This window comes from Neophocaena asiaeorientalis, unplaced genomic scaffold (assembly GCF_003031525.2).
Source record: "Neophocaena asiaeorientalis asiaeorientalis breed wild unplaced genomic scaffold, Neophocaena_asiaeorientalis_V1.1 scaffold443, whole genome shotgun sequence".
In the NCBI taxonomy this organism is placed as follows: domain Eukaryota; kingdom Metazoa; phylum Chordata; class Mammalia; order Artiodactyla; family Phocoenidae; genus Neophocaena; species Neophocaena asiaeorientalis.
This window is the reverse complement of record NW_020171808.1, coordinates 1,109,174-1,135,892: the sequence shown is the minus strand read 5'-3', so window position 1 is coordinate 1,135,892 and position 26,719 is coordinate 1,109,174. Positions and strand designations below refer to the sequence as shown.

The 26,719-nt window shown below is 47.0% G+C and overlaps 1 protein-coding gene across 1 annotated transcript in view; it reads right to left on the bottom strand.

Moving 5' to 3' along the window:
* Positions 1 to 3,012: 3,012 nt before the first annotated feature.
* The window catches only part of MIPEP (mitochondrial intermediate peptidase), a 129,916-nt gene continuing 106,209 nt past the window's right edge, over positions 3,013 to 26,719 (bottom strand). The window contains exons 18-19 of the mRNA XM_024753980.1: positions 25,139 to 25,212; positions 3,013 to 3,271 (exon numbers count right to left, since the gene is read on the bottom strand). Coding sequence (XP_024609748.1) covers positions 3,174 to 3,271; positions 25,139 to 25,212 — 172 coding nt within the window. The 3' untranslated portion in view covers positions 3,013 to 3,173. The remainder of the gene's footprint in view (positions 3,272 to 25,138; positions 25,213 to 26,719) is intronic.

Sequence of the window (26,719 nt, the reverse complement as noted above, 5' to 3'; positions counted from 1 at the left end):
TTAAATTTGGAAATAGAAGACAAATAAAAGGCCAGAATCTCAACACTAAGGACAGTCACATTAACATTTTTCTCATTATCCTCCAGTCCTTTCTCTAAAGGATGATTATTATTTTTAGCATATAAGTAGTTTAAACTGGATTTTTGGAAGCTGCTGGTAAACCGTAAAGTACTGGAGAGAATTTTTCCCAGAGGAACTGCTGTGTGTTGTGGGCTTATTCCCATCATAAGGAAAAGCATTCATAGTAAAATAATTTGCCGTTATGATTTATCCAGCTGTTGTTGAGAAAAGAGGCAATGACCCCTCAATGCTTACAAGTTCCTTAGGGATTTCCTTCGCTTTGACTCGATCGAAATTACTTATTCTTCTAGTGATTTTTAAAGAAAGGTACAAAGCTGAGATGTCTCCTGAGCCCTCGTATATCTGAGAACGCCATTCTGCATCTCAGCCTTTACCTCTGAAAACTTTTTTTCACCGTCCTTCGGCTTTCACAGCGCTGAACAGTTGAATTCTGGGAGCGCTGTCCGCTTTGTTCCTTTCTGTGTAAGCCTGTTGTTTCTAGCTGGATGCTTTCAACAGTTAGTCCCCAGTGTTCTGACAAATGTCATCAGTAGGTCCTCCAACAAAGCGGGGGGCCCCCTCATCAAACACGTTTGGGAAATAGGTGTTGTGAGTGCAGGACTGCTGATGTGCATATAGTGAAACACAGAGCTCACTTGTATTTTACAAATGTATTTAACACTGGGACCCTTCTGAGTTCGTGGAACACTAACAACCCCTGGGAAATGCCCAGTTTGGGATCAGTTGGCTTGTAATTTTAATTGTATTTATATTTAAGTTCTCAAAGTGAAAGGCAGAGTCTGTCTAGGTGTGTGTGGGGGGTCTCTTTTTACTGTTTTCTTTGTTCGTTTTGATCTAGAATGCAGGATTCTCTTCTCTCTCTTTGCTTTAAACAATTGTGGTAAATCCTACATAACAGAAACTTTACTGTTTTAACCATTTTTCACTGTATGTCGTTCAGTGGCATTAAGCCCATTCTCATTGTTAGGCAGCCATCAAGGATTCCCTTTTAAATTACACATCCATTTCTTTTCATCTCAAAACAGTTTCCTTAAGTTCATTGACTAGCACGTCTTCACCAGAGCTCCTACTATGTGCTGGTCACTGTTCTGAGCACTGGGAACACAGGAGGACACGAGAATTTGGGTTTTGCTGCTGTTTCTGTTCCAGCTGTCCTGGCTTTGTCCCCGGGATTCTGCGCTGCTTCCTGGCTGCCGGCTTTCACCGTGTCCCGGAATTTAACCTGCACTCTGAGTGAGAGGCTTCTCATTTCTCCTTGGCAGTTTTGGTCCTTTCTGCTTTGATCATGTTTTAAATCACTGCACTACGTTTCAGTTTCTCTGCATTTCTTTTTTTCTTATTCTGCCTGTCTTCTTTTTTAGATTCGCCTATTTTAAATTTCCGCTTGTTCTTTCTTTATGGCTTTCGGCTTCATAAATACCGTGTTTTCTCAAGTCTCACTAAGAATGGCAGAGATGTTTTCTACAGCGTGCCTTAGTTCCTTTTAAGAATAGTGTTCAAAGTTGGGATCTTCCCGCGTCTTCCCTTCCTTTTTCTGAAGCTCCGCACAGATTTCCTTTTCTGCTCACTCACCCTCAGCTGAAAAGGGAGGATAAAGGCCCAGGGGCTGGTGGCTCGGTACACCTGGAGCTGTTAAAGCACCTTTTCAGACTTCCCTGTAACGGACGGCAGGTTGGTGTCAGTTTCTCCGGATCCGCTTCCCAGATGAGAGTTAGCGTCTGTGTCCGCAAGAGCGTCGCCTCCCTCAGCTCACAGACCGTGTGGGTGGGGACAGAAGCAGCCGCTCCTGCCCCGGGCGCTGGCACCCGGCTGTCCCTGCGGCATCACCCCACACCTCCCACGGGGGAGCGACTGCTGCAGGCCTGTCCTCCTTCCCGCCCAAGGATTCTCTGCACTGTGGTTTCCACGTGTTCACAGACAGAGAGAGCCAAACGGGGAGGAGCTGGGAGAGGAGAACAGGCCTCGTGTGGCTGACGCGGAAGCCCCACAGGAGGTTCGCGGGGCCGCGGCTCCCTGGCTAGTGCACACAGCGTGTTACCTGTGTGGGCAGGAGGTGGGGAGAGAACGGAGGGTCGCCCCTCCCCTCACCCCAGCATCCAGGTGGACCCGGCATGCGTGCGTCACTGACGTTTCTTTATCCTGTCTCGTCTGTTTCTAGCTTGTAGAAATTCCTCCAGATTCTGTGAGTAGGTTGGACGTGTGTCCTAGTTTGGGGGATTTTTAATCCTGCCTTTTTGCATCATCACTGGTCTTTTAGGGAGAAGCAGGAAGAGGCCACTAGCAGGTGTCATTTTAAATGGAAGCCTGTAATTAAATTCTTGACTTTGAAGGTGTGAAAAGCCTATTAAACGGTGTCTTTCTTTTCTGCTATTAACACGTGGTGATACAGTATGCAGTAATGTTTAGGATAAAGACAAGACAGGGTTTGAATCCCAGTTTCCGTATTTATCAGTTGCTGGACTTGACACATCATTTACTAATTGTACCTGCACTTATTTTTGTATATTCATTGTCAGGTCAGAAACGTGTGAGTTCAGGTGCCCTCTGTTCTGAGTCCATCTGTATAGTTTAGGAATCTAAACACACAGGAAAAGCCAACACAATCGATTACAAATACTTTGGAAACCACACTTGGTTTCTCGGTCACTGTAACTGACTATTCCGTTTTCAAAGCCACCTATAAGAAACCATGCAGAGGAACTATATGTCTAATCTTCCTGAAGACTGCTTCAAACTGAAATAATTTTGCTTTTTATTATGTCTCTAACCAAGTAGAGGTCATCGGGCAGGGAAAAGCTCACCAGGAGCGGGGCTGGGCTGAGGGTGTCTGGCCCCTGACGCTAACACCTCTGTGTTCTGGTTTGCACTCGCTCACTGAATGGATTTCCTTATGTTCAAAAATCTGCCAAACAAACAGGCTAAAAGCCAGCATAATTTTAAAAAGTTATTTATTCCAAGTTCCACTGGTTTGAGGTTTTTCATAAGTTATTACAGAATTGAATGCTGAAATCAGAAACAAACGTTCAAAGTTGTAGCATTTACAACAAAATTGACATCTCCGTGACTGACTTAAAGGATTCACGGTGTTCCCATCATTTAGAATCCGTGAGGAAAGTTTCCAAGTCCATATCCAGGTCGGCAACAAGGGCATTTACGAAGTCATCGATGGAAGGACACTTCTGAAGCATACCTGCGGACGAAGAAAAGATGAGCCGGCTCATTTTCCGCAGACAGTACACAGGGACGAAGACATACATCAAATCTGCACGGTCAGGGGACATTCGGCTTTGTGAACCGCGAGCTTGACTGTGAGGACGTTTCAAAAAGTCCTGGGCAGTGCATGGGCCCCGAAGCTATTTCTTGTTTTAATGCCTTTTTTACTATCTAATCAAACTCTTAGCTTAGAGATTTAGAGCCAGATGTGTTTCCCGGGGGTTTTTATTTTGCACATATTACTATACACTTGGAGTGATGTCAGAAGACTTAATTTTTCAGCTGTCTTTGGCTGGTTCAGAATTTAATATGTTTAATTGCCGCCAAGTGTTATTATCAAGTCCTTTGCACTTTAAAATCATTCAGCTGTTAATGGTCTTGCAGAAGTCTTACATCAGACACAAGTTATTGGCTTTCCTCCAGACCTGCCTGTCTTGGAGAACTCCTAATGTCTGGTTCTCAAATTTCCTCTTCTGACATACAAGGTTTCAATAAAGCTAGAGTAGGAAGCTGTATTGGAAAGCAGTGAGGCACCCTCTCTAGCATATAGTAGCAATTCAGTAAAAAGCTGAATTGATCTCCACTCTTCACTCAAGAAGCCAAAGACAACATTCGAGCAATGAACCCTGTGGCCCCGGCCTGTGCTCTTGGCAGGTAATGCTAACTCAAGGTTGAACAGGGCTCTCTCACCAGTATTCAATTTGGGGGATGGATCCTATAAAATGGATTCCAACATCAAGACATTAAAAGATTACCGGAGTCCCTATTTCCTCTAAATCGTCAGTGCAATTCTGTTAACATGCCTTGAGTGTTCGCTGTGTGAAGGACCAGGCCAAGTCACAGTATGAGGGCAGGAAGGACACAATCACAGAAGTACACCCTGTGGGCCTGGACAGCCATGTGGGGAAAGTTAACCTCGACCCCTGTCACATACCGTACATAACCATTAATGTGAGATGGGCACAGACCTAATTGTAAAAGCTAAAATTATTAAGTGTCTAGAAGAAAACACAGAATATCTTTGTGACTCTGAGGTAGGCAAAGGTCTCTTAGGACACAGACGGTAATAACCATAAAAGAAAAAAAGATACATTAGAGTTCATCAAAATTTAAAACTTCCCGCCTTGCAAAGAAACTGTTAAAAAAAAAAAAGAACAGGTAAATGACAGAATGGGAGAAAATACTGACACAACACATATCTCACACAGGACTGGTATCCAGAAAATATAAAGAACTCCAACTCATCATAAAAAATACTTGTAAAAATAAAAGATGGACGAAAGATTTGAGCAGACCTTTCACAAAAAAGGCTATCTGAATAAACACGGAACTAACAGGCCCTGAGAAGACACACAACATCACTGTCATCCAGGAAAAGGAAAAGCCACAAAGAGACACCATGACGTTCCACCGGGACGGCTGAAGTCCCAGGGCTGAAGACAGCGAACGCAGTCAAGGCCCCGGGCGCCATGGCTTGTCGCCCAGCAGGGGCAGACGGTGAGATGCGAGAGCCCTTCAGAAAAAGGTCCAGCGGTTTCTAGAAAGCTCAGCACACACCTGCCCCGGGACCCAGCTGTTTCCTCCTAGGCATTAGCCGAGAGAAACGCAGGCACGTTCCCAGCAGCCTAAAGTGGAACGACACAAGCTCCCATTACCAGGCTGCAGGTGGACGTTCGTGGCGTTTTCACACAGCGGAACGGCACCAGCAACGAGAAGGAAGGAACTACTGACCCAGACAACACCTCGGGCGGGCCTCAGACACAGTGCATTACACAAGGGCCCACACAAAGCACACGCTGCCCGTTTCGTTTCTATTCACTTCCAAGAAGGTCCGGACTAAGCCGTGGCGAAAATAACTGGAGCGGTGGTTGCCTTCGGGAGTGGGGATGGTGACCGACCCAGAAGGTCCTGGTGTGATGGGAAAGTTCTCTATCTGGACCGTGATTTGTGACACCCAGGTATATAGCTCGTCAAAATTCAGTAAATGGAACGTTAAGGATTTGTGCCTTTCACCACATGCAAATGTTACGTAACCAACACTGAACTCTAGTTATACGCACACAGAAGCGTCTGGGGTAGAACATACTTACGTCTGCACCTTGTTCTGAAAATACATATATATGATGGGTGGATGGAGGAATGGACAGATGGATGCGTGACAAAGCAGACAGAGCAAAATGTTAAGTGTAGACTCTAAAGGGCAAGTATGTGAGTGTCTGCAGTTCACGTGACTTTTCTGAATGCCTGAAAACTTTCCACATAAAGCGTTCGGGGAAGAGTCAGCTTCGGGTGTTAACAGCACATAGATGGCAGCCAGCGGGAGAACAGAGGGAGAAGGATGTCGTGCGTGGCAGAGATTCCGAAGGCTCTGTGGGGCAGATGGGGGCCTGCAGAAACGTGAGAGATGGGGAAGGCCCAGGCTCAAGCTAGGGCCTTTGCGGTGGAGAGGGCGGCCTAGGCAAGGCACCCGGTGGGCAGCGCACAGAGCGTCTGGGGTCTGGAGGGAGAACAGAGCGCCGGGAACCAACCGCTCATGACGTTTGGGTGCCCTCCGCGGTGGAATGCAGAGCTCGGGGCAGGCCCAGGCCTGGACCCACGGACACGGTCACCCCCCCGGGGAGCACGTTAGAGGTGGAGCCGACCCGTGCAGTCAAGCTTGGCCCTCGCGTCCCTGTGAAGTGTCACGTCCCCTCCACAAGCTGCCCACGTTCACAGGGCCCCGCTCTGTCCTCCGCGGCCGCACCTCAGGGGCACACGACCCCGGCGAGGCCCACCTCCAGCCACTTCTGCGTCTCAGAGAACAGCAGTCATGGCAGCAGCGCAGGAAGAATGTAACACGCTCAGGGCAGTTTTAAATAAAATCCCGTCAGAGGTGAATGGTTCAGTAATTGTGTGTGTGATGTGACTGGTAAAGAGAATCCAGACCGAGAGGGATGGGGGGAGTTACCGGGGCAGGATTCTCCTGGAATATGGCTGCGGTGTCCTCGCTTTAATTAGATTCAAGTGTTTGGCAAGTGTCAACCTGAACTAACTTCGGCACAAAGAATTAAGAGAAACACAATGTTTTCAGGCAGTTCCACGAATAAGAAAAGTTGAAATTGGCTTTTATGTACGTGGACGGTAATAAAGATTCCAGGAACTCGGAGGTTTTTAAAGCTGACGAACACGTCCCCTTCGTCTTCAAGTCTTAGTCTTAAAAGGGTGGTGATGAGACGTGCAATTCCGCAGGAGCCCCGGGACCCCGGCTGGAGGTGCCGAGTCCACGAGCGGGTGAGTTTACACACGTTTCTCTGTGGACATCACCTGAGTCGGGGGCCAGGGAGCCGAAAGAGTAAAACAAAACCGAGGGCAGCTTCACGCCTGAAAGGAGAAGCGTGGACAGCGATGTAAGAAAGGCAGGTGCGCCGGGCCCGCCGGCCGAGTCCTCGCGGAAGGGAGCACAGCGGGCTTCCACTGCCCGCCCTCCTTGGAGCCACAGCAGTTGCGGAGGATGACTTAGTTTGTTTTCCTCCTCGTTTTACCAGAGAGGCAAATACGCTGATACAAACTGGAACAAACCCGAACCTTTTGGTCCTGACTGCTCTGCTCAAACCACGTGTTCCGGGACCTCGAAGGACGGGGCAGCTGCCCTAAAAGGCCTGACAGCCCTGAGTTACGGTCTCGAGCGTCGCAGACTGCGTCACGAGGCAGGAGGGGCTTCTGCTCGGAGGCCCCGGCACTGCGGCAGCTGGGGGGCAGGCCTCGCTGCCCATCTCCGCGCCCTCCAGGACCTGCTCCCGGGGCGGAGGGACGAGCAGCTGCGGACCATGGGGCGGCTGAACGCGGCACCCGGCAACCCCGAGGAGCTCGTCCCCGCCCTTCGCCGGCCCCGGAAGCCACGCGCTCTCAGCTGTGTTTCGGCTTCTCCCTTTGACTCCGTGGCGACCTCTGTACTGTTCCCCCAAACTCCTTTTCTGCTTGGTCAGTCTAAGTTGGTTCTGTTCCTTTCAAGTAGATTGCCAGTTGATGAAAAGATTGGTTCACATGTTATGAAGAGGGACTGAGCGATGCCCGGGGGACACTGACATTTCTGTCTGATTAAGGACCAACTTTCTAGACTCACGGTTTAGACCAGAAGCAGGTGGGTTTTGTTTCTTCTTTTTTCATTTAAATGACCATGTCTTCTTCCCCACAGATAAAGTAAACAGGTGACACACAAGCAGGCTTTCCTATCAGATTCCCTCTGTCCAAGCCCACTGGTGGGGAGAGGAGAGCGGCCCTGGCCCAGCAGGGAGAGAGACGGCTCCGCCCGCAGCCCTGGCCGCTGCAGTGGGAGGTGGGCAGGGTGAGGGGGCAGGAACACTGCCCCAGCAGCTCCAGGGTCCTCCTGAAATGGGTTCCTTCCTGGTGGGGTCGGGGAAGGGAACACCCTTCTGACTGTGGGCCTCAAGGTGCAGTGGAGGTGCATGGGTTGGGCACCCGTCAGGCCAGGCCCTCAATCAGTGCCTGAGGCGGTCGGGACGCGTAACCCGCCCCTGCCCAGTTCTTTTAAAATCAGAGATGAAAGCAACCATACTCTTGTATTTCAGACGCAGCGTCAGTACTTGGTTTAAATGAAGGTATGTCTGTCGGGTTTCTGTTTAAGGTCTACAGGTGTCATTTATCTAGGGGACAAGAAGCCAGCTCTGAAAAGCAGAGGAGCTGCCATGCAGGAGCAAGTGCTGGGCAGGTTAGGGTTTTAGGCTGAGTGGGACATTCCCTTGCTTCCGCACAGCATCTTATAATTCAAAATTTCAGTCCATTCTCCTCCCTATCCCGATGTCTTCCTCTGAAGGGTTACCAAGGAGGAGAAGAGTGGAAAGATAACTCTTCCTTAGGCACTGGTGCAGCGGCCTGAGCTACCCCATCAGCCACCTGGTTAGGGACTTCAGACCAGTCACGTAACTTCTGGGGCTCCGTTCCTCTACTAGAAGCAGTCGGAGCAGAGGCAGACGGGTGGAGTGAAATACAATGTTTGAGGATCATAAAATCTGGCATAATGTCATCTACTTTGCTGGATTGTTCTAAGGATTAACTCATGGAAAACGCTCCCTAACTGCTAACAGGAACCATCAGAGCTTTCAGATCGAAAGTTCGAGAGTTGAAGGATGAGGCTGCTTATTTTTCTGCACAAGTTGAATTTCAAAGTCTGGTCTTTGATTAAGTATTTAGGACATTATCATCAAACACAATCGCAAGCTAATTACCCAGCTAATGAATCATTGCTTGCTTTGCTTTTTTCTGGCTTTTGCCATCTGCTTTTTATGAGATAACTGTTTATCTACGGAAAGATGGAAACGGAAGAAGGAACTAGAGTCAATCCATTTCTACCTGTTAGCAGCTGTGATAAAAGGTTTATCAAGAAGAGCTCACTGGGACGATGGAAAAGTCCTGTCGCTGGACAGCGGTGATGATCGCACAGGGCCGTAAATGGCAACAATGGTAAATTTTTTGTTATATACACTTAACCACAACTTAAAAAAGAAGCGACCAGAACTCCTGAGCCTGCGATTCGCCTACATATTCAGCTGCCGTGGCTCCGTCCCCTGTTACCAAACATCGGGTTATCCGCACGGACTGGGCAACGGGTGAGGAGTCTGCATGTCTCCACCACCCACCTCGGTTCTAAAGCCCATGGTGATAGTTCACGGCTGCTTTTTATGCTGAAATAATTATGTGTGTCAAACTTGGCTCAGACTGATGAAGAATTCCAGTACAGAGGCTGGCCTGGCAGTTTGAAGAGGCTGAAGTGAACTTTAGGAGATCAGAGCTCATTCCAGAGCTGTCTCTCCCGGGCCTCGGGCAGCTGGCTCATCTTTCTCTCCTTTGAAGTTTCCTGGGCTGCGAGGCTGCAGCTGCCCACACCTTTTCCTAAAGGTGGTTCCCACTATCTGCAATCAGTTCTCGGGGGAACGAGGATGTCAGCCAGAAAGTGAAATGCCTTTCCTCCTTCAAACTCAAGAACTCTTTTGCCCCCTCGGCTGGGCTAATACCTGTCACACTGGAGACATGGCTCTGCCTCTGGGGTCCCTGCCCGCAGGGCTTCCTGCTGGGTGGGAGCTAACCCAGCAAGGGGAGCCCACGGGCGTGCTCTGTTTACTAATCAGTTTGTTCTAATTTCATCGTCAGATTCAACCATTCCATTTACCGGTTACATTTCTGGGTTACAAAACATCTTGCCTTTTGAAGCTCCGTGCCTTCCTTAAACAAACACACCCACACGTTAAACATGTACACACCCTCTGAAAAAATCAGCGCGTTTACAAAAGGGAGGCCTCAGCCTTGGGAAGCCAGGTGCCCGCTGCCACTGCTTTCTTCCAGAAAGCGCTCAGCTACTGCAGAGGCCACGCTGGGTAAACAGCCAGACAAGCCAGGGCGGAGGGGTTCTATTTACTTGGCTGTTATTCGGGGTCGCCATCCACCCCGTTACTGAAACTGTGTGGTAGGTCCCATAGCGCCGTGGATTCTAGGTCTGCTTCCCTGACGTGCTCTCCCCACGTACTCCTGTTACTGTGCGCAGGAAAAGAAGGTGTCTGCCAGTGGGTGTGTGGCGAGGTGCCACAGCTGGCCCTGCGTTCACGCGTTCTCACTCAGCAAATCTTATTTTGCCATAAAACCACTACTACGCGGACGGCAGCTGACACCTCGTCAGGTCTAGTTAGCATGTGTGGTCTTTCAGATCTGTCTCTGTGATGTCCTGCCCGGGGAACGTACCAGGCAACTCAGTCACCGAAAATTATGAAAGAGCAGAGGGGAGACACAGTGCAACATGCATGCAACTACTTCCAAAGCAAAAGCTTCCTGGCCTAACCTGAAAGAGAAGTTTGTGAGACCAGCAGTCCACACAGGACGGGTCGGAGGGCCTGAGTTGGCATCCTGGTTCTACTGCCCACCACGGTGTGACCTCGGGCAGGAAGAGGTTACCTAAGCGTGCAGCGTGCTTAGCACGGCACCTGGCAAAGCACCCAGCACGCGGGCACAGTGGTTCTCACTATGGCTACGTTGCCAGCACTGCTCTCTCTCCTGTCCGTTCAACTGGAGAAGACCAAAGTAGTAGAAGTTAGTCTTACTGGTAATGTCCAACATTAAAGTATCTTAGGAAAATCAGTACACAAGGCTACTGCAACATGTTAATAAAATTCCCACCCAGAAGTGAAAAAAAAAAAATGTGCAGGAAGAAGACAAAAATGAATGTGGGGCTGGAATTCCAATTACTTTGAGGGTGTGATTTAAGATTTTAAGAATTTTTTAAAGCTCTGTTTTGTTTAAACTGCTTGAAGGGAAAATGTAAGTGGAGTTTAGCTATTGTCCTGACCCTACAGCTTAAACTAAACATACTCAGTGCTATAAGAAGAGGGATTAAGAAACTAAACGTGTCTTACTTGACGTACCCTGACGTGATGGGGTCAAAAAAGAACGTGATCATGGTAGTCAAATGTTTTGAGATGTGCAAATTCTGAGATTAAGGAGGGATTATTCTATCTTACAAACTTTAATGTAAAGATGAACTGTTAAGCAAAGAAGAAAATTAGGTTTAGGTATAATCATGCCTTAATCTAGTTTCATTATTAGTGATGTTACATAAGAGTCACACGGGAAAAGTTTCTTTTAGAGATAGCTGAAAAGACTCAAACACTAGAAGATACCTTGCAAAGGATCCTTCAGGAGATGATCCAGTTAAACCAGGAGAAACTTTCCCATCTCCATGCTCTCTGGCAACATTCCCTGAGGTGCTTAGCAAATGTCAGTTTCAGTTCTTCCACTGAAATCTGCTCGAAGTCTCTACTAGTACGAGTTTACCCTTTATCAGTGGACTCTGGAGTGTAGATTCCTCAGTGGGTCCCCAGCATCAGCCCCGCCACGACGCTTGTGGCCCCTAATTCCTTAGCCTTGGAAGCTCTGAGCCCCATCCTGTCAGCTGGGAGTCTAGGGTGAGAGCTTTGAGGAGGTGACACCTGCTTTTCTAACAGCACACTTGTACCCACGCGTCAGGAACATCCTCTGTAACGACCATCTTTAAAGAGCACGTTATGCTGTTTCCCCTAAGCAGTCAGAAGACTCCAAAGAATACTATCTACGTTCCTGTTAGAACGTTGTCTACGCAACAGGATCTGGAAACAGAATAGTTGGTGTTTCTTGGAGTGAGTCCCCTACAGGGTATGTACCCGCAAGGGAAAGGCTCTGAGAGCTCAGTGCAGTCAGGCTCCAGGGGCACAAAGGGAGACGGCCCGTCCCATGCACGCAGCAGGCAGAGAGCAAGTCCGCTGCTGTTCAGAGAAAACGGCCCACCCAAAGTGAACAGCGGCTGAAAGCCTGTCCAGGGGGACGGGTGCTGGTAAAGGGCTCTGCACCACCGAGGGGGCCCATCGGCTTCTCCCGGCCTTACTTCTGTTCCCCAGAGCAGCGCGGGTGCACTAAGGGGCCACTGTCCCCACTCCTCTCCGGAGAGTGACTCTCCTTGTGGCGTGCTGTCGTCTGTTATAAAGCAGACTATCTGGAAGCGGGAGGGCAGGAGCAGAGGCTGGACCATGGCGGCCATGAGCGTACAGTGGACACACTCGCTCTCCCAGGGCCAGAACCACGCGGGGTGTGCGATGCAAAGTGCGGTCGACACGTTAAAGTTAAAATTCTGTTTAAAACCTACTTTCCCAGAGGCTTTTTACCATCTTAGCTAGCAAAAATTATGGTGGTTGAATTTATTCACTGGAGCATTTGACAGTAAAATGGGGGGGGAATCCAAGGGTAGTAGAGACTTCTGGGCTAAGTTTAGAGAAGGAAAGGCCTGTCGCTTCCTGGTAAAGGCCGACTCCTCCTACCCAGGTGAAGAGATCAATGCGCCTGTGCTTCCCACTGCCCTACACCCCAAATTATACACAACGCCCATCGGTTTATAGCACGCGGGACGCGGTTATCTTTCTGATGTGTCAACAAGACACCATAACCCACAGAAGGTGCTTATTCCTGGGATCCCAAAGTCCATGCGTTCAGAAAAGTGAAAAACGGCGCTCTTTCCAGGAGGGCATTTCCCACCTTTTCTCCTGGTTTATCGTGTCTTTGAAATACCGGTCTTGTCTTTCAGCCTCAGCTCTTCGCATCTCTTAACTCTACTATCTGTTCTCTCCAAGCTCCACCTTTGCTATTTATAAGCAAAGAATGTGATGAGCTCTAGGAAGGGGGCAGCCTGCCTCCAGAACAGACTGGACACATGTCGGGGAGTGGACGCGGCTGCTAGCGTGAGGGGCGTGTCCAGAGCCCCCCGAGGCAGGCGGCCTGTCCTGCCCACTTGGGTCTGTACCCTCCGCACGGCCCCTTCCCCCAGTGCTCACGGTCGCCTCGTCCACCAGTGCAGAGGACGTGGGTGCAAGGTAGCTGACGGGTCGGAGGGCTGAACCCCCAGAGTCCTGAAGTCCCCAAGCCGTGTGCCCAGGCTCAGCCTACACGGCCCAGAGGGGATCCTCTTCGTCACTCCTACAGGATGCTACACCCCTCAAGTAAATGCAGGATCCGTATCGTTCTTATTTCTGTGTCCCTGAAATGCCTGGTTAGCAGCAAGTATTTGCTAAATATTCACTAAGTTAAATGAATTAACTTCATCAACAACTAACATAAAGCTTTTTTCATTCAATCAGATTACTTACTGGTCACTAACACAAGGACACTGCCGTAATAGTTTTGAATGAAAGCCAGCGCCCTGGACAGAGGTTTCAGTCTCAGGCCCGGAGGTGGTGTGTCTGAGAGAACTCGGCCCCGGAGGTCCCCACGGGTTCCAGGCGGAGCGGGACGGGGTGCGAGGGCTGCGGCCAGAGTCCACTGCAGCAAAGCCCCGAGAGCGGACTCACCTTCGGTAACAGAGTGCAGTGCCCGGTGCCAGAAACGAGGTGGCAGAATGCACCTCCGACCTCCCCCAGTAGGAAAGTATTCTCCACTTTAATGTCCGTTCCTTAAGTAACTGCAGTAATCTACCAGACTGACCTGGTCCTGCATTAGGTGAATTATAAAACACCAGGGCAGGCCTGTCTTATTACGCCCTGTGGGACACCAGGTGTGTGTCGCGCGTAAGAAACACACGCTGCTTCTAGAGGCAAAGCTCTGCAGGGGGCAGAGCACCTCACAGAGCAAGTGGATGGCCTGGAGGGGGGCTTCCTCCCCCCCGCCCCAGGGACTGAGGCTGGGGAAGCAGGAGTCCTGCTGTGGGCGAGCAGGGCACAAAAGCAAAGCTGGCATCCAGGCTTCTGAGCAGACATGGGGACTGAAGTCAGGGCAGAGGGAGCCGCTGAGTGACAGACGTCTTTCCTAGACCTGCTTCTCTTTTGTGTTATAAAAGTTATACCACAAAAAATATTTGGGCCGACAAAATATTTAGAAAAAATTTCATAATGTGAATAAAAACCTGTCCCTTTTCTAATAATCACGATTTTTTGGAAGTAGAGTTGATTTACAGTTTTATTTTAGTTTCAAGTGTATAGCGTAGTGATTCGGGATTTTTATGAATTATACTCAAAGTTATTACAAGACGATGGCTGTAATTCCCTGTGCTGTACAGTGTATCTTTGTTGCTTATCTATCTTATACATAGTAGTCTGTATCTCCTAATCCTCTACCCCATCTGGCCACTCCCTCCCCCCGACTGGTAACCACTAGTTTGTTTTCTAGATCTGTGAGTCTGTTTCTGTTTTGCTGTATATGTTCGTTTTAGTTTTTAGATTCCACATATAAGTGATATCATACAGTATTTGTTGTCTTTCTCTGTCTTATTTCACTAAGTATAATATTCTCTAGGTCCATCCACGTTGCTGCAAAGGGCAGAATTTCATTGTTTTTATGGATGAATAATAATCCAGTGTGTGTGTGTGTGTGTGTGTGTGTGTATCACACCTTTTTTATCCATTCATCTGGATGAACACTTGGGTTGCCTCCATGTCTTGGCTATTGTAAACAGTGCTGCTATGAACAATGGGGTGCATGTATCTTTTCAAATTAGTGTTTTCGTTTTGTTCTACATATATATATACCCAGGAGTGGAACTGCTAGATCATATGGTAACTCTATTTCTAGTTTTCTGAGGAACCTTCATACAGTTTTCCATAGTGACTGTACCAATTTACATTCCCACCAACAGTGCAGGAGAGTTCCCTTTTCCCCACACTCTCTCCAATATTTATTTATAGACTTTCTGATGACAGCCATTCTGACAAGTGTGACGACACTTCCGTGTCGTTTTTATTTGTATTTCCTTAGTAATCAGTGATGTTAAACATCTTTTCATGTGCCTGTTGGCCACAGGTCACAGATGACCTGTATTCAGGTCATCTGCCCATTTTTTGATTGGGTTGTTTTTTTGATACTAAGTTGTATGAGCTGTTTATATATTTTTTTATATTAACCCCTTGTTGGTCATACCATTTGCAAATATTTTCTTCCATTCTGTAGGTTGTCTTTTTGTTTCATTGATGGTTTCCTTTGCTGTTAAGCTTTGAAGAGACTGTCTTTTCTCCATTGTTTATTCTTGCCCCCTTTGTTGTAGATTAACTGACCATAGGTGCGTGGGTTTATTTCTGGGCTAACTGTTCCACTGATCTGTGTGTCTGTTTTTGTGCCATTACCACACTTTTTATTACTGTAGCTTTATAGTACAGTCTGAAGTCTGGGAGTGTTATGCCTCCAGCTTTGTTCTTTTTTCTCAGGATTGCTTTGACAATTCTGGGTCTTCTGTGGTCCTACACAAATTTTAGGATTATTCTAGTTATGTGAAAAATGTCATCAGTATCTTGATAGGGATTGCATTAAACCTGTAGATTGCTTTGAGAGGTATGACCATCTTAACAATATTATTTCTTCCTATCCAAAGCACTGGATATCTTTCCATTTCTTTGTATCATCTTCAGTTTCCTTCATCAGTGTTTTACAATTTTCAGTGTCTAGATCTTTCACCTTGGTTAATTTATTCCTAGGTATTTTATGCTTTTTGATGTGATTTTAAATAGGATTTTTTTGTTTTGCTTTCCCTTTCTGATAGTTAATTATTAGTGTATAGAAAAAGCAACAGACTTCTGTATATTAATCTTGTATCCTGCAACTTTACAGAATTTATTTATTCTAACAGTTTTTTGGTGGAGACTTCAGGGTTTTCTATATAAAATATCGTCATCTGCAAATAGTGACAGTTTGACTTCTTCCCTTCCAATTTGGATGCCTTTTATTTCTTTTTCTTGTCTGACTGCTGTGGCTAGGACCTCTAATACTATATTAAATTGATGGCAAGAGTGGGCATCTCTGCCTTGTTCCTGAATTTAGAGGAAAGGCTTTTTTCATCTTTTCACTGCTGAGTATGATGGTAGCTGTAGTCTGTCATAAATGTTCTTGATTATGTTGAGATATATTTCCTCTACACCAACTTTGGTAAGAGTTTTAATCATGAATAGATGCTGAATTTTGTCAAATACTTTTGCTGTGTCTTTTGAGACGATCATTTGATTTTTATTAACGTGTTGTACCACACTGATTGACTTGCGAGTACTGAACCATCCTTGCATACCTGGAATAAATCTCCCTTGATTATGGTGTATGATCCTTTTAACATATTTTGGATTTGGCTTGCTAGTATTTTGTTGAGAATTTTTGCATCTATATTCATCAAAGATATTGGCCTGTAATTTTCTTTTTTTTGTATCGTCTTTGGTTTTGGTATCAGGGTAATGGTAGTCTTGTAGAATGACCTTGGGAGTGTTCCACTCTCTTCAATTCTGGGGAATAGTTTGAGGAAGATAAGTATTAGCTTTTATTTGTATGTTTGGTAGAATTCCCCTGTGAAGCCGTCCGGTCCTCACTTTTGTTTGCTGGGAGTTTTTTACAGTTTCACTGCTAGTGATCAGTCTGTTCAAATTGTTTCTTCTTGATTCAGTCTTGGCATGCTGTATGTTTCTAGAAATTTGTCCATTTTTTCTAAGTTGTCCTATTTATTGTCATAGTATTCTTTTATGATTTTTTATCTCTGTGGTATTGGTTGTTATTTTTGCTCTTTCATTTACTTTGTTTCTTTGGGCCCTCTCTCTTTTCTTCTTGGTGAGCCTTGCTAGAGGTTTGTCAATTTTATCTTTTCAAAAAAACCCCCAGCTCTTGGTTTTACTGATCTTTCCTATTTTTTGTCTCTATTTTATTTATTTTCTCTGATCTTTATTATTTCTTTCCTTCTCCTGATTTTGGGCTTTGTTGGCTCTTCTTTCTCTAATTCCGTTAGGTGGTAGGTTAGACTGTTTATATGAGATTTTTCTTGTGTTTCAAGGAAGGCCTGTATTGCCGTGAACTTCCCTCTGCTTGCACTGGTTTTGGAGAGTTGTATTTCCACTTTGACTCGTCTCGAGGTATTTTCTGATTTCCTCTTTGCTTTGTTCACTGACCCACTGGTTTTTATAGTGTCCACGTGTTTGTTCTTTTCCCATTTTTCCTTCTGTAACTGATTTCTAGTTTCATACTGTTGTGGTTGGGAGAAAACGCTTGCTATAACTTCTGTCTTCTTCAATTTTTTGAGAATTGTTTTGTGGCTTAGCATGTGATCTATACTAGAGATCATTCCATGTGCACGTGAGAAGAATGTGTATTCTGCTGTTTATGGATGGAATGTCCTGTAGATATCTATTAAGTCAAACTAGTCTGTTGTGTCATTTAAGACCACTGTTGCCTTACTGGTTTTCTGTCTGGATTATCTGTCCATTGATGTAAGTGGGGTGTTAAAGTCCCCTAAGATTATTGTATTGTTGTCAGTTTCTCCCTTTATGTCTGTTAGTATTGCTTCATATATTTAGGTGCTCCTGTCCTGGCTGCCTATATGTTAATGACTGTAACATCCTCTTCTTATATTGAGTTCCTTTATCATTGTATAATGCCCTTCTTTGTCTTTTGTTATAGCCTTTGTTTTAAAGTCTGTTTTATCTGGTAAGTATTGCTATGCCCACTGTCTTGTCATTTGTTTGCACGAAGTATCTTTTTTCATCCCCTCACTTTCAGTGTGTGTGTCTTTAGCTCTGAAGTAAGTCTCTTGTAGGCAGCATATAGAAGGGTCTTGTTTTTTTTTTTTAATCCAATCAGCCACCCTATGTCTCTTGATCAGAGCATTTAGTCCATTGACATTTAAAGTAATTACTGATAGGTATGTACTTACTGCCATTTTTTCCCTTGTTTTCCAGTTGCTTTTTTTAGTTCTTCTCTGTTTGTTCTTTTTTTTTCCCTTTTTGTGGTTTGACGATTTTCTTTAGTGGTATGCTTGCTTTCCTTTCTTTTTCGTTTTTGTGTATCTATTGTAGGTTTTTGATTTGTGATTACCATGGGGTTTATATATATACTGATCTATAATTTTACCTACTTGTTTGAAACTGATAGTCATTTAACTTCATGTTCTAGAAGACCCACACTCTTTACCCCTCCCCCACTCTGTGACTCTGATGTCATACTTTATATTCATGTTTATCATTTAACTGCTTATTATCGTTATAGTTGCTTTTACACTTTTCTTGTCTTTTTATCTTCGTACTGGCTTATTTAAGTGGTTGATTCTCAGTCCTTACGGAGTTTCCCTTTCCTGTAGATTCTTTTCCACTTAGAGAAGATTCTTTAATATTTCCTTTGGGGTAGGTTTAGCATTGATGAACTCTTAGTTTTTGTTTGTCTGAGAAGTTCGCTCTCCTTAGATTCTAAATGAAAATCATGCTGGGTAGAGTATCCTAGGTTGCAGGCTTTTCCCTTTCAGCACTGTGAATATATCGTGTCAGTCTCTTCTGGCCTGCAAAGCTTGTGGGGGAAATCAGCTGGCAGCCTTATGCACATTCCCTCGTATATGGTTATTTTTTTCTTGCTGCTGCCTTTAGGCTTCTCTCTTTAACTGTTGCCATTTTAATTACAATGTCTTGGTGTGGGTCTGTTTGGGTTTATCTTGTTTGGGACCCTCTGGATATCCGTTTCCTTCTCCAGATCTGGGAAGTTTTCAGCCATAATTTCTTCAAATACATTTTCAGTACCCTTTTCTCTCTTCTGGGACCCCCTATAATGTGAATGTTGGTATGCTTAATGCTACCCAGAGATCTTGTAACCTTTACATTGACTTTTTTTTTACATTTACATTTACTGTATCTTCCTTAAGTGTTCTTCTGCATTGCTTCGTCTGCTGTTCATTCTGTCTAGTGTGTGTTTCGATTGCAGTGATTGAACTCTTCTTTTCTGACGGGGTCTTTTTCATATTTTCTAGTTCCTTGTTAGAACGCTCACTGTTCTCTAATTAACAGTTTTATTACCGATGCTTTCAATTCTTCATCTGATAAATTATTTCTGTTTTATTGCTTTCTTCAGGGGTTTTCTCTTATTATTTCAACTGAGAGCAATTCCTCTGCCTCTGTGAATTTAGATGCAACAGTTTCCTACTGTGGTCTTGAAGGGACCACGTTCGTATGAGGGACTGGCCCTATACAGACCGTGAGTGTCTAATGCCTTTGGTGGGAAAGTTGATCTGATGTGGACACAAGCCGTGTCTTCCTCAGGGTGTGCTGGAAGCTATCACCTTGGTAGGGGTGGGGCTGGGGCTGGAGGAGCTAGAGCTGGAGCTGGGTGTGAAGCAAGACTTCCCTTCTGCTCAGTGGCCATCACTGCCCTATTGGAGGTGGGATCTGACCCCAAGGTGCTGGAGCAGAAGCCCCAAGGGTCAGGCCTGGGCTGGCTCTGTTCCCTGTACATGCGTGCTTTCCCTGCTCCCTACGCTGGGGCCCTTGCTGCAGAGGCGGGGATGCTGAAGCAAGGGGGCCTGTGCAGGCTGTCGGCACATGCTGGCTGCAGCCAGAGGTCTGGGCTGTCTCTGACGCACGGCCTGTGTGGTGCCCGCCGTGTTCCCTGGCTCTGTGGAGAAAGCCTCAGGAGAGAGTCCCCTTCGTCCCTCATGGCCGCCCCTGCCCGTTGTAGGGCCGCACTGCAGGGCGGATGGGGCCCAAGTGGAGCCTCAGTGCACGCTGGGCTGTGAGCTGTGGTGGAGCAGCTGCTGTCAGAGTTCTGGGCTTCGGGGGGACTGCTTGAGTGGGCGCCAACACTGGTTGCCACCACCCTGTCCAGGCTCTGTCCCAGTGGCCTCTGGGTCCCACGTGAGTCTTCTGCCGTAGACCCCGTGCTGCCCGGTGACGTGGAGCGTGCGGGGCTGGAGCGTGCGCTGAGGCAGCCGGCGGAAACCTGGTCAGCACCAGAGAAGCCTTCAACCCGCCCTTTCCTCTGTGCCTCGGGGCTCACCTGCCCTGTGCTGGACGCCAGGACAGAGGTGCCCAGTCTGCGGCTCTCACCGCTCACTGCCCAGAGCACGTCTCTGCCTGTGTCGTCTCTCTTTTCCTCTGAGTCCCCTCCCAGGGGCACTGGTCCAGACCCGATCACTTTTCTTCCTTTCCTACCCCATTACAGCCTCGCTTGTACAGGAGTCCTCCTGCCAGTTTCCAGTTAGTTTTCCGTGAGACTCATGCCACACATGGATGTGTGTTTGATGTGTTCCTCGGGGGAGGTAAGCTCCATGCCCTCCTCTGTTCCACCATCTTGTTCGATCCCCCATAATCACGTTGTTAATGGCGCAGGAGACACCTGCTCCTCCAGGTAAACTCTAACACTTAAGTATGCATTAACGCAGCAGGTGCCCACGGAGGGCGTGCACGGCACAGCCTGCTGCAGGCGCCAGGGCACAGCGCGGGCCTAGCCGTCTCCTCCTCGCAGAGAGCCGAGGCTCGACTCTGGTGCCCCTTGTCTGTGACGCCCTGGGAAGGAAGACCCCAGAGGTGAGGTGCCCTTCTCATCACACTAGGGGTCGTGACAGCATGACTCACCTTGCTGGTGCTGACCCTGAACACCTGGCCGAGGCAGAGTTTCATGTAAAGTCTCTCTCCCTTTCTTCCAGAGCACAGTATGAAAGGGGGAGGTCACCATGCAGCCCACACTCGGGGGGCAGGGGGCACCTACAGAAACCATCTGAACTCTCCTGCACGGGAGGTCTGCCCCGCTGATTCATTCAATCGTTCCTGTCAGGGCGGGCTTATGGATACACACTTATACTTGGTATTATTTCCCAATGCTGCCTTACTTTTTTGCTCAAATTGTTAAAGTTCTGGCCGTTGAGGGTTCGTTTATAGTGGGAGCCTGTCCCTCATGACACACATGCCCATCCTCGTGTGTATTCCTGGGCACCTTCCTCCTTCCTGGTGCTGCAGGCCAGCCCTGGAGTCAGCCCTTCCCCCAAGGAGCCCTGCTTCCTCTAGGGGAGAAGGTGTCAAACCAAGCTCTGGGTGCTCCCTGCTCCTAGGACCAAGGAGAGAGGTTACCATTGTACACCGTTTGTATTAATCTCCTTGGGGGACGAGGGTGCCCATTTGGAATACACACCACACATTTCTGACTTGTTTCTTGAATAAGAGTACGATGTAGTAAGAAGAGATGATATAGGATAGTTATGGCAACGACGAATGTGTTTTGAAAGCCATGAAGCTCTGCAGAAGTGTGAGCTCTTGCGATTTTAATCAGCTTACAGTGAGGCCTGGGGCTTCTAGACTTTGGTTCCATAAGTCAGTCTGGCGACACAGAACAGACTGAAGGGAGCTTCGCTGAGAATTTATCTACTATTCCTTTTCATCTTATCTGATGTTTCGTCCTTTTTAAAACTCTGTCAAGTTCTAATGTTATATCTCTACTTTCATACTGCTTTGGGCCAAAAGTCATAAAGCTAAGAGTCTCTTTTCTGGAAAGGAGAACAGAAATAAAGTTGTTTAATATTTAAAAATAACCACTTGGAACGCTAAAATCTTGGGCTTTAACCTTTCCTTTCCCCACAAAATCCTCTGTGCCAAGGCTGCAGGCGAGAGCACACAGGATCCATAACCAGAAGCAGAAATGTGAAACTCGGTGGGCACCGTGCTTACGCGGCTGTGGTGAGAATCATCCCATGGGAACGACTGTGACTCAAGTTGATAGTTTCGCCACAAAAGTCTAAAGAGCTTATATGAAAACAGATCACGGAAAATTTTACTGCTCATCAGCGGCTGTCAGGCAGGCCTCACCAGTGTCAATGGGAATAGTTAGGATGTGACATTGAAAACACACAGACTTTGGGGATCACTGAGGCCTCAAGGCTCAGGCCACTGACATCTTCACATTCTAAGACCAACTCAGTCTCACGTCAGCCTTCAAAGATCACCTGAGGAAGACGCAGGCATCGGAAGGAAGGTGGCAGGGAGGAAAGATCGCCTGAGGAAGACGCAGGCATCGGAAGGAAGGTGGCAGGGAGGAAAGATCGCCTGAGGAAGATGCAGGCATCGGAAGGAAGGTGGCAGGGAGGAGAATGAGCCTCATTATCTATGGAAAGGGGGAAATCAGACCTACTTTAGAGGGATTCAATGAGCAGCAAAGCAGGAAGCACCTGGCAAGTGCAAGTCTTTCAATGTGTTGGTTTTTTCCTAGTTATTTAAAGATAAGTAACATCTGAACCTAAAAACTCAACAAGGGCCATTTACTCAAGAATTTCGGATAACGTAAAAGATAAAGCAGTTTACACTGGAAGATGTAACCTCCTGTGGGGACTTCACCTGTCCTTCTTGAACTGCTGAAATAATACAGCTCCGACCCCCAACAGCTGTATAATCCCCCTCTTCTACCTGCTGTGGTAGAAACAATTCTCGTTCCAGGTGGCTACCAGGTATTACCTCCTTGTTACAAACTCACTGTTTATCTTTCTAGAGAGACATTCATTTTCTGAAATGGTCTGCAGAAACTGAACTCTGGGTCATGTTCACCACAGCACACCTAAAAACTTTTCTAGTATATGGCAAAATGAATGAAAATGTCATATCATCCTGGTTTATTTTAAGCAAAAACTAAGTTCTCTTATTACTAAGAAATGTGATACTTAAACGAGAAAACACTGTATGGAATGTACAGAGTTCAACTCACCCCAGAATCCTCAGCAGTTAGGAGAGTTGAATTCAGTCAGGTGTGTTGCCACCCTGTGTTTTAGTGGAGGATTAAAGTAACTGAATATTCTGCTTATAACATCTTTATATGTGCTACGGATGTGTTTACCACTAGATAAGGACACAATTTCAACCTGCAGATTAGAAAAGTGTTTTGGTGTCAAATCACGTTTTGTGTCCCTTAGGGAAATCGAGTTGGTCGAGGACTTTGCTAAGTACCAGAGCTGGCAATGGCAAATCCAATTCTGTTTTACTGTGTGATGTGACGGCTCCCTGCCTCCCCGCCCCCCCGAGGAAGGAAATACTTTCTTAACCACTTTTTGTTTTCTTCCAATGGTGTTTAGAGTTTTGAGAGGAAAAAACTACAGGCCCTTGAAGAAAAGTCTGTGTTGCCTCACGTGGATCTTCCCCGAGGCTCCTGGCGCAGCGGCGGCGCTCCCTTCAGACCTGAGGCGACTCTAAAAAAGGCCAGGGAGCTCAAGGTTCACCTGTGAGGCGTTTATCGTTCAAAGATCAAAAGCACGGCTGTGTTTGACTTGAGTAGGTCATACAAAGAGCACCAGCACAGCGCACGGTATCCTGACTAAGGAATGGCTCGGCGTTCACCTGAAATGCTGTGTCTTAAGTAAGGAGGTTAATAAAGGTGGCGTTTGGTCACAGAGGTACATAACTGGAAGGTACGGATTCAGTTTCTTTACCTTCTGCTACGTAACATAATTCTTTACATTTACCTAGTAAGTAGTTAAATAAAACAGATGAAGCACCTTTAAAAATTACATTTTCATAAAAGAATAATGCCAACTAGAATATTTATTCTTTCATATCACGACGCTGAGTAATTTCACAGTCACTCCTCCTAGGGCCACCCCGATGCTAGGAGCCATCATGCAGGACGCTCTTGCTTTGGGGGTGCAGGCCGGCCATTCGCACACAGGAAGAGGGGACGCCACTGCTGATCTAGTCTTACAAACCCAACCCTACGGAGTGACAACTGGCATAACACCCTCTTACGCGTGGCCCCATTCATCCGCCCTGTAACCGATCACGTGAATTAAGGAGGTCCGGTGGAACACTGAGGAAAAGGGTAACACTTACAAGCCGAGCAGTTCTATTGCTGGTGTTAGCTGTGGTCTGAATACATTCTCATTTCTAGTTTGAACCACAGGCTTGTTTTTCTCTCGTGGAAAAATATTTTTTCTTCACACAAAAATGTTTCATATGAAGAACAGAATTTCCAGAGAGATGATACAACCATCTTGGAAGCAGAGTAGGAAAATACACCAACCAAAAGACAAACACTGAAAAGGATTGAATATTTTTCTTTTGCTGGAGCCATATGTAAGCTAATATTTATGTGCAGACGGCGTTTAGACCCTGGTGTCAGGAAGGATAAACTAAGCACCACTGCTGAGAGAGCTTTCCCACCAGAACATCCGCATGAGAACCAGCCCTGGAGCCTCTTCTGCCCCCACTCACAGTGGGCTGTCCACGCAGCACCACAAACTACCGGCCCAAAGGGCGCCATGTAGGCCATCACGAGCCAGGTAATTTCACTGTTACCGAGTCCACAGGGGCCCACGGCCGGCAGTCCTACCCAGGGAGCTGCTCAGATCTCCGGCCCTGTGGTCGGAGGTCCCAGGCTCCAATCCTGGTGGGGTTCCTCCGTCCCTGCTGCACCACAGGGCCGGGGCCTGAGCTGTTCCACCATCGGTAAGAAGGTACTGAACACCCCACCTGAGAGGGCTGCTGGAAGATTTCATTAATCAGTAAAACAGTGACTGGACGTAGCAGAATTCAACAAGGGCCGGCAGGATCAGCCAGCAAAGTGGGGGGCATCACAGGCCTCCTCGTCGAGAGGGTGACCCTCTCGCAATCACAGATGGGGAGACCGGCATCACCCCCAAAGCACAGCAGGGCCGGGCTACAGGAAACTGCTGGCAGACCCGCTCTACGCACTGGCCACGGCAGCGGGCAGACCGAGCCTGGACGAACACGTCCTCCCAGAAAAGCTGACGGAATCGAGGTCCCCAGCGGGATTTTGTCACCTCCAGTGCCTGGCACGTGAGCAGCTCTCGGCCACTGGGCTGGATGAATGAGCAGCTACAGCCCTGCCCGAGGGGACAGCAGGTGCAACAGATGTGCACGAGGGACGTCACCTCAACCCATCACGAGCAGGACCTGCTCCGCTGCCACTAGGAAGACAGCATCCCCCTAAGGCTGGGAGTCATCTCCTAAATGCACTTTCATCAGGTCGTCAGAGGGACCGGCTGCATGGAAATGCCGGCATCCTGAAAGCACCCAAGATCACCCACGTTTCCTTGCAGTATTTGTGAGAACATTCTAAGGAACATCACGACGGTCACTTCCATTCACAATTAAATTTTCCGTGGAAATACTTAAAAAGCACGTAGGAAAACAAGCATCCTGAGATGTCTAAGACTGAAATAGGTTCTCATTTTTTGAGTAAAAAACCCACCCTGATGCCTTGGAATTTCTAACAGATGTATTGCTAGGCTTTCGTAAGGGAGTAAGAAATGAGTATTAAAATCTGAAGGCAGACTTTCTGAGGATTCACAATAACTTAACAGTTTGCTATTAGAGAGTTAGTAACATTTTGAGAGTTAAAGCCTGAAATTTTTTCTCAATCTAAATAAATCACACTAACTTATTCGGGACACCATGAAACAGATGCTCAGAACAAAGTGCACAGCTGAAGCATCATGTCTTTAAAAGAGAAAACAAATAGACAAAATTGGAAACATCTTTCATTACAGATGACACGAAACAAAACCCAAAGTGCTAATGTTAACACATAAACCTTAAAAAAAAAAAAAAGCGCGTCTCACTGGGCTTACCTTGCACCATGAGCAGGGGCTCCTTGCCCCCGCCGTGCGCCAGCATCTCCCGGCGGTAGCGCTCCCCCGCCGCCCTGGGGAGAAGAGGACTGTCACTGGAGCCTGCACGCACCCACCCACACCCGCCTGAGTCCCCCAAGTGAAGCCACACTGATGTCAGATTCAGAAAAGCTGCCATGCATTATCTTCTGGCTTCTAAAAGTCTCATTCCGATTTTTAACCTACTCTACAAAGACAGACCAGTGGTGATATATTTACTGTAAGAGCAAGCCTGCTCTTTCTAGAAAGGGTTGTTTAGTTTATGTGGTACAGAACAAGTAGGAAATCGTACCCCATTCTCCGTCATCTATAGGATTATTCTAAAGTGAGATTTGAAATCATTTATGCTCTTCTCTCAAAAAAGAATTTGAAATGGCACCCAACAGAGAGAAAATAACACTGTGACCTAAGAGTAAAGTCAGAAAAGCTGTCAGGAGAGGGTTCATTACACCAGGAGGCCCTGGCTAAGGATAACAGAGAACACTTGCGGTCCGTGCTGCTCTTCACCAGCTGGATTCAATAAGGAACAGTGTCCCTGACACTCGAAGGGGGGCAGACAGAAATCCTCTAAATTAATGGCTACTCCCTTCTTAAATAGAAAATGCAATTCCTTTAATGCAAATAACTGAAGTTAAATAAAGTACGTTTTCGCTCCACTATTTCTGCAGGATCTTTCCGTGGGCAATTTTGCGAACATGGTCTCTAATCGGAAATGCTGCCAGCACTTCACTCTCAGCAACAGGATGACATCGAACGCTCGTCTTGGCTCCGCCCTGAAGGGAGCACTGAGGCCCCGAGGCCCCGCGGCCCTGAGGCAGGGGGCGTGGACAGGGCAGCTGAGAGGCCCCGCCTGGCCTCGGCTTTGCTGCTTCCAACCGGGAGATTTCTCAGAACTGGGATCAAAAAGGATCTTTTGGTAGAGGTTAAAAATTTTCTAGTCCACTGAGTATTTTTACTAGCTTACTTTTTTACATGCCCGTCAAAGTATAGCAACTGCATGTCTAGGCGAGAATGCATACATAAACAAGATATAAATACTGAGGAATACATGTATTTAAAAGCATGTGGTTTTCTAGTAAAGTGTGATTCCTTTAAACAAGATAGTATTTTGCCGATTTTATAGAAATCTTCAGTGAAGAATTATAATGCCCAGAATTGATTTATGGTACTCAATTTTGGCTTCAGAGCCTTTGAAAATAATAAAAATTTAAAAAGTAGACCAAATGTCTACAGTGTGCAGAGGGTGGAAGACACAATAGCCTGTGGGTACCAAGCTGTAAAACGTTTAAAAATTCTATTACATCAGACTCGAGTTCAAAAGATCCTGGAATTGAATGCGATGAATAACTGCCGAGAAAACCCGAGCCTTTGCCAACGACATGAAGAGCTGAGGGGTCGGGTGGGGGACGAGGGCCTGGGAATCAGCAGACCTGGTTCCCATCTGAGTCCAGCTGGTTCGCTGTGAAGCCCTGAACGAATCACCCCCTCTGAGCCTCGGTTTCCTCTTATGAAAACTCCTGCTCCGCCAAGGCTGCTGGGACT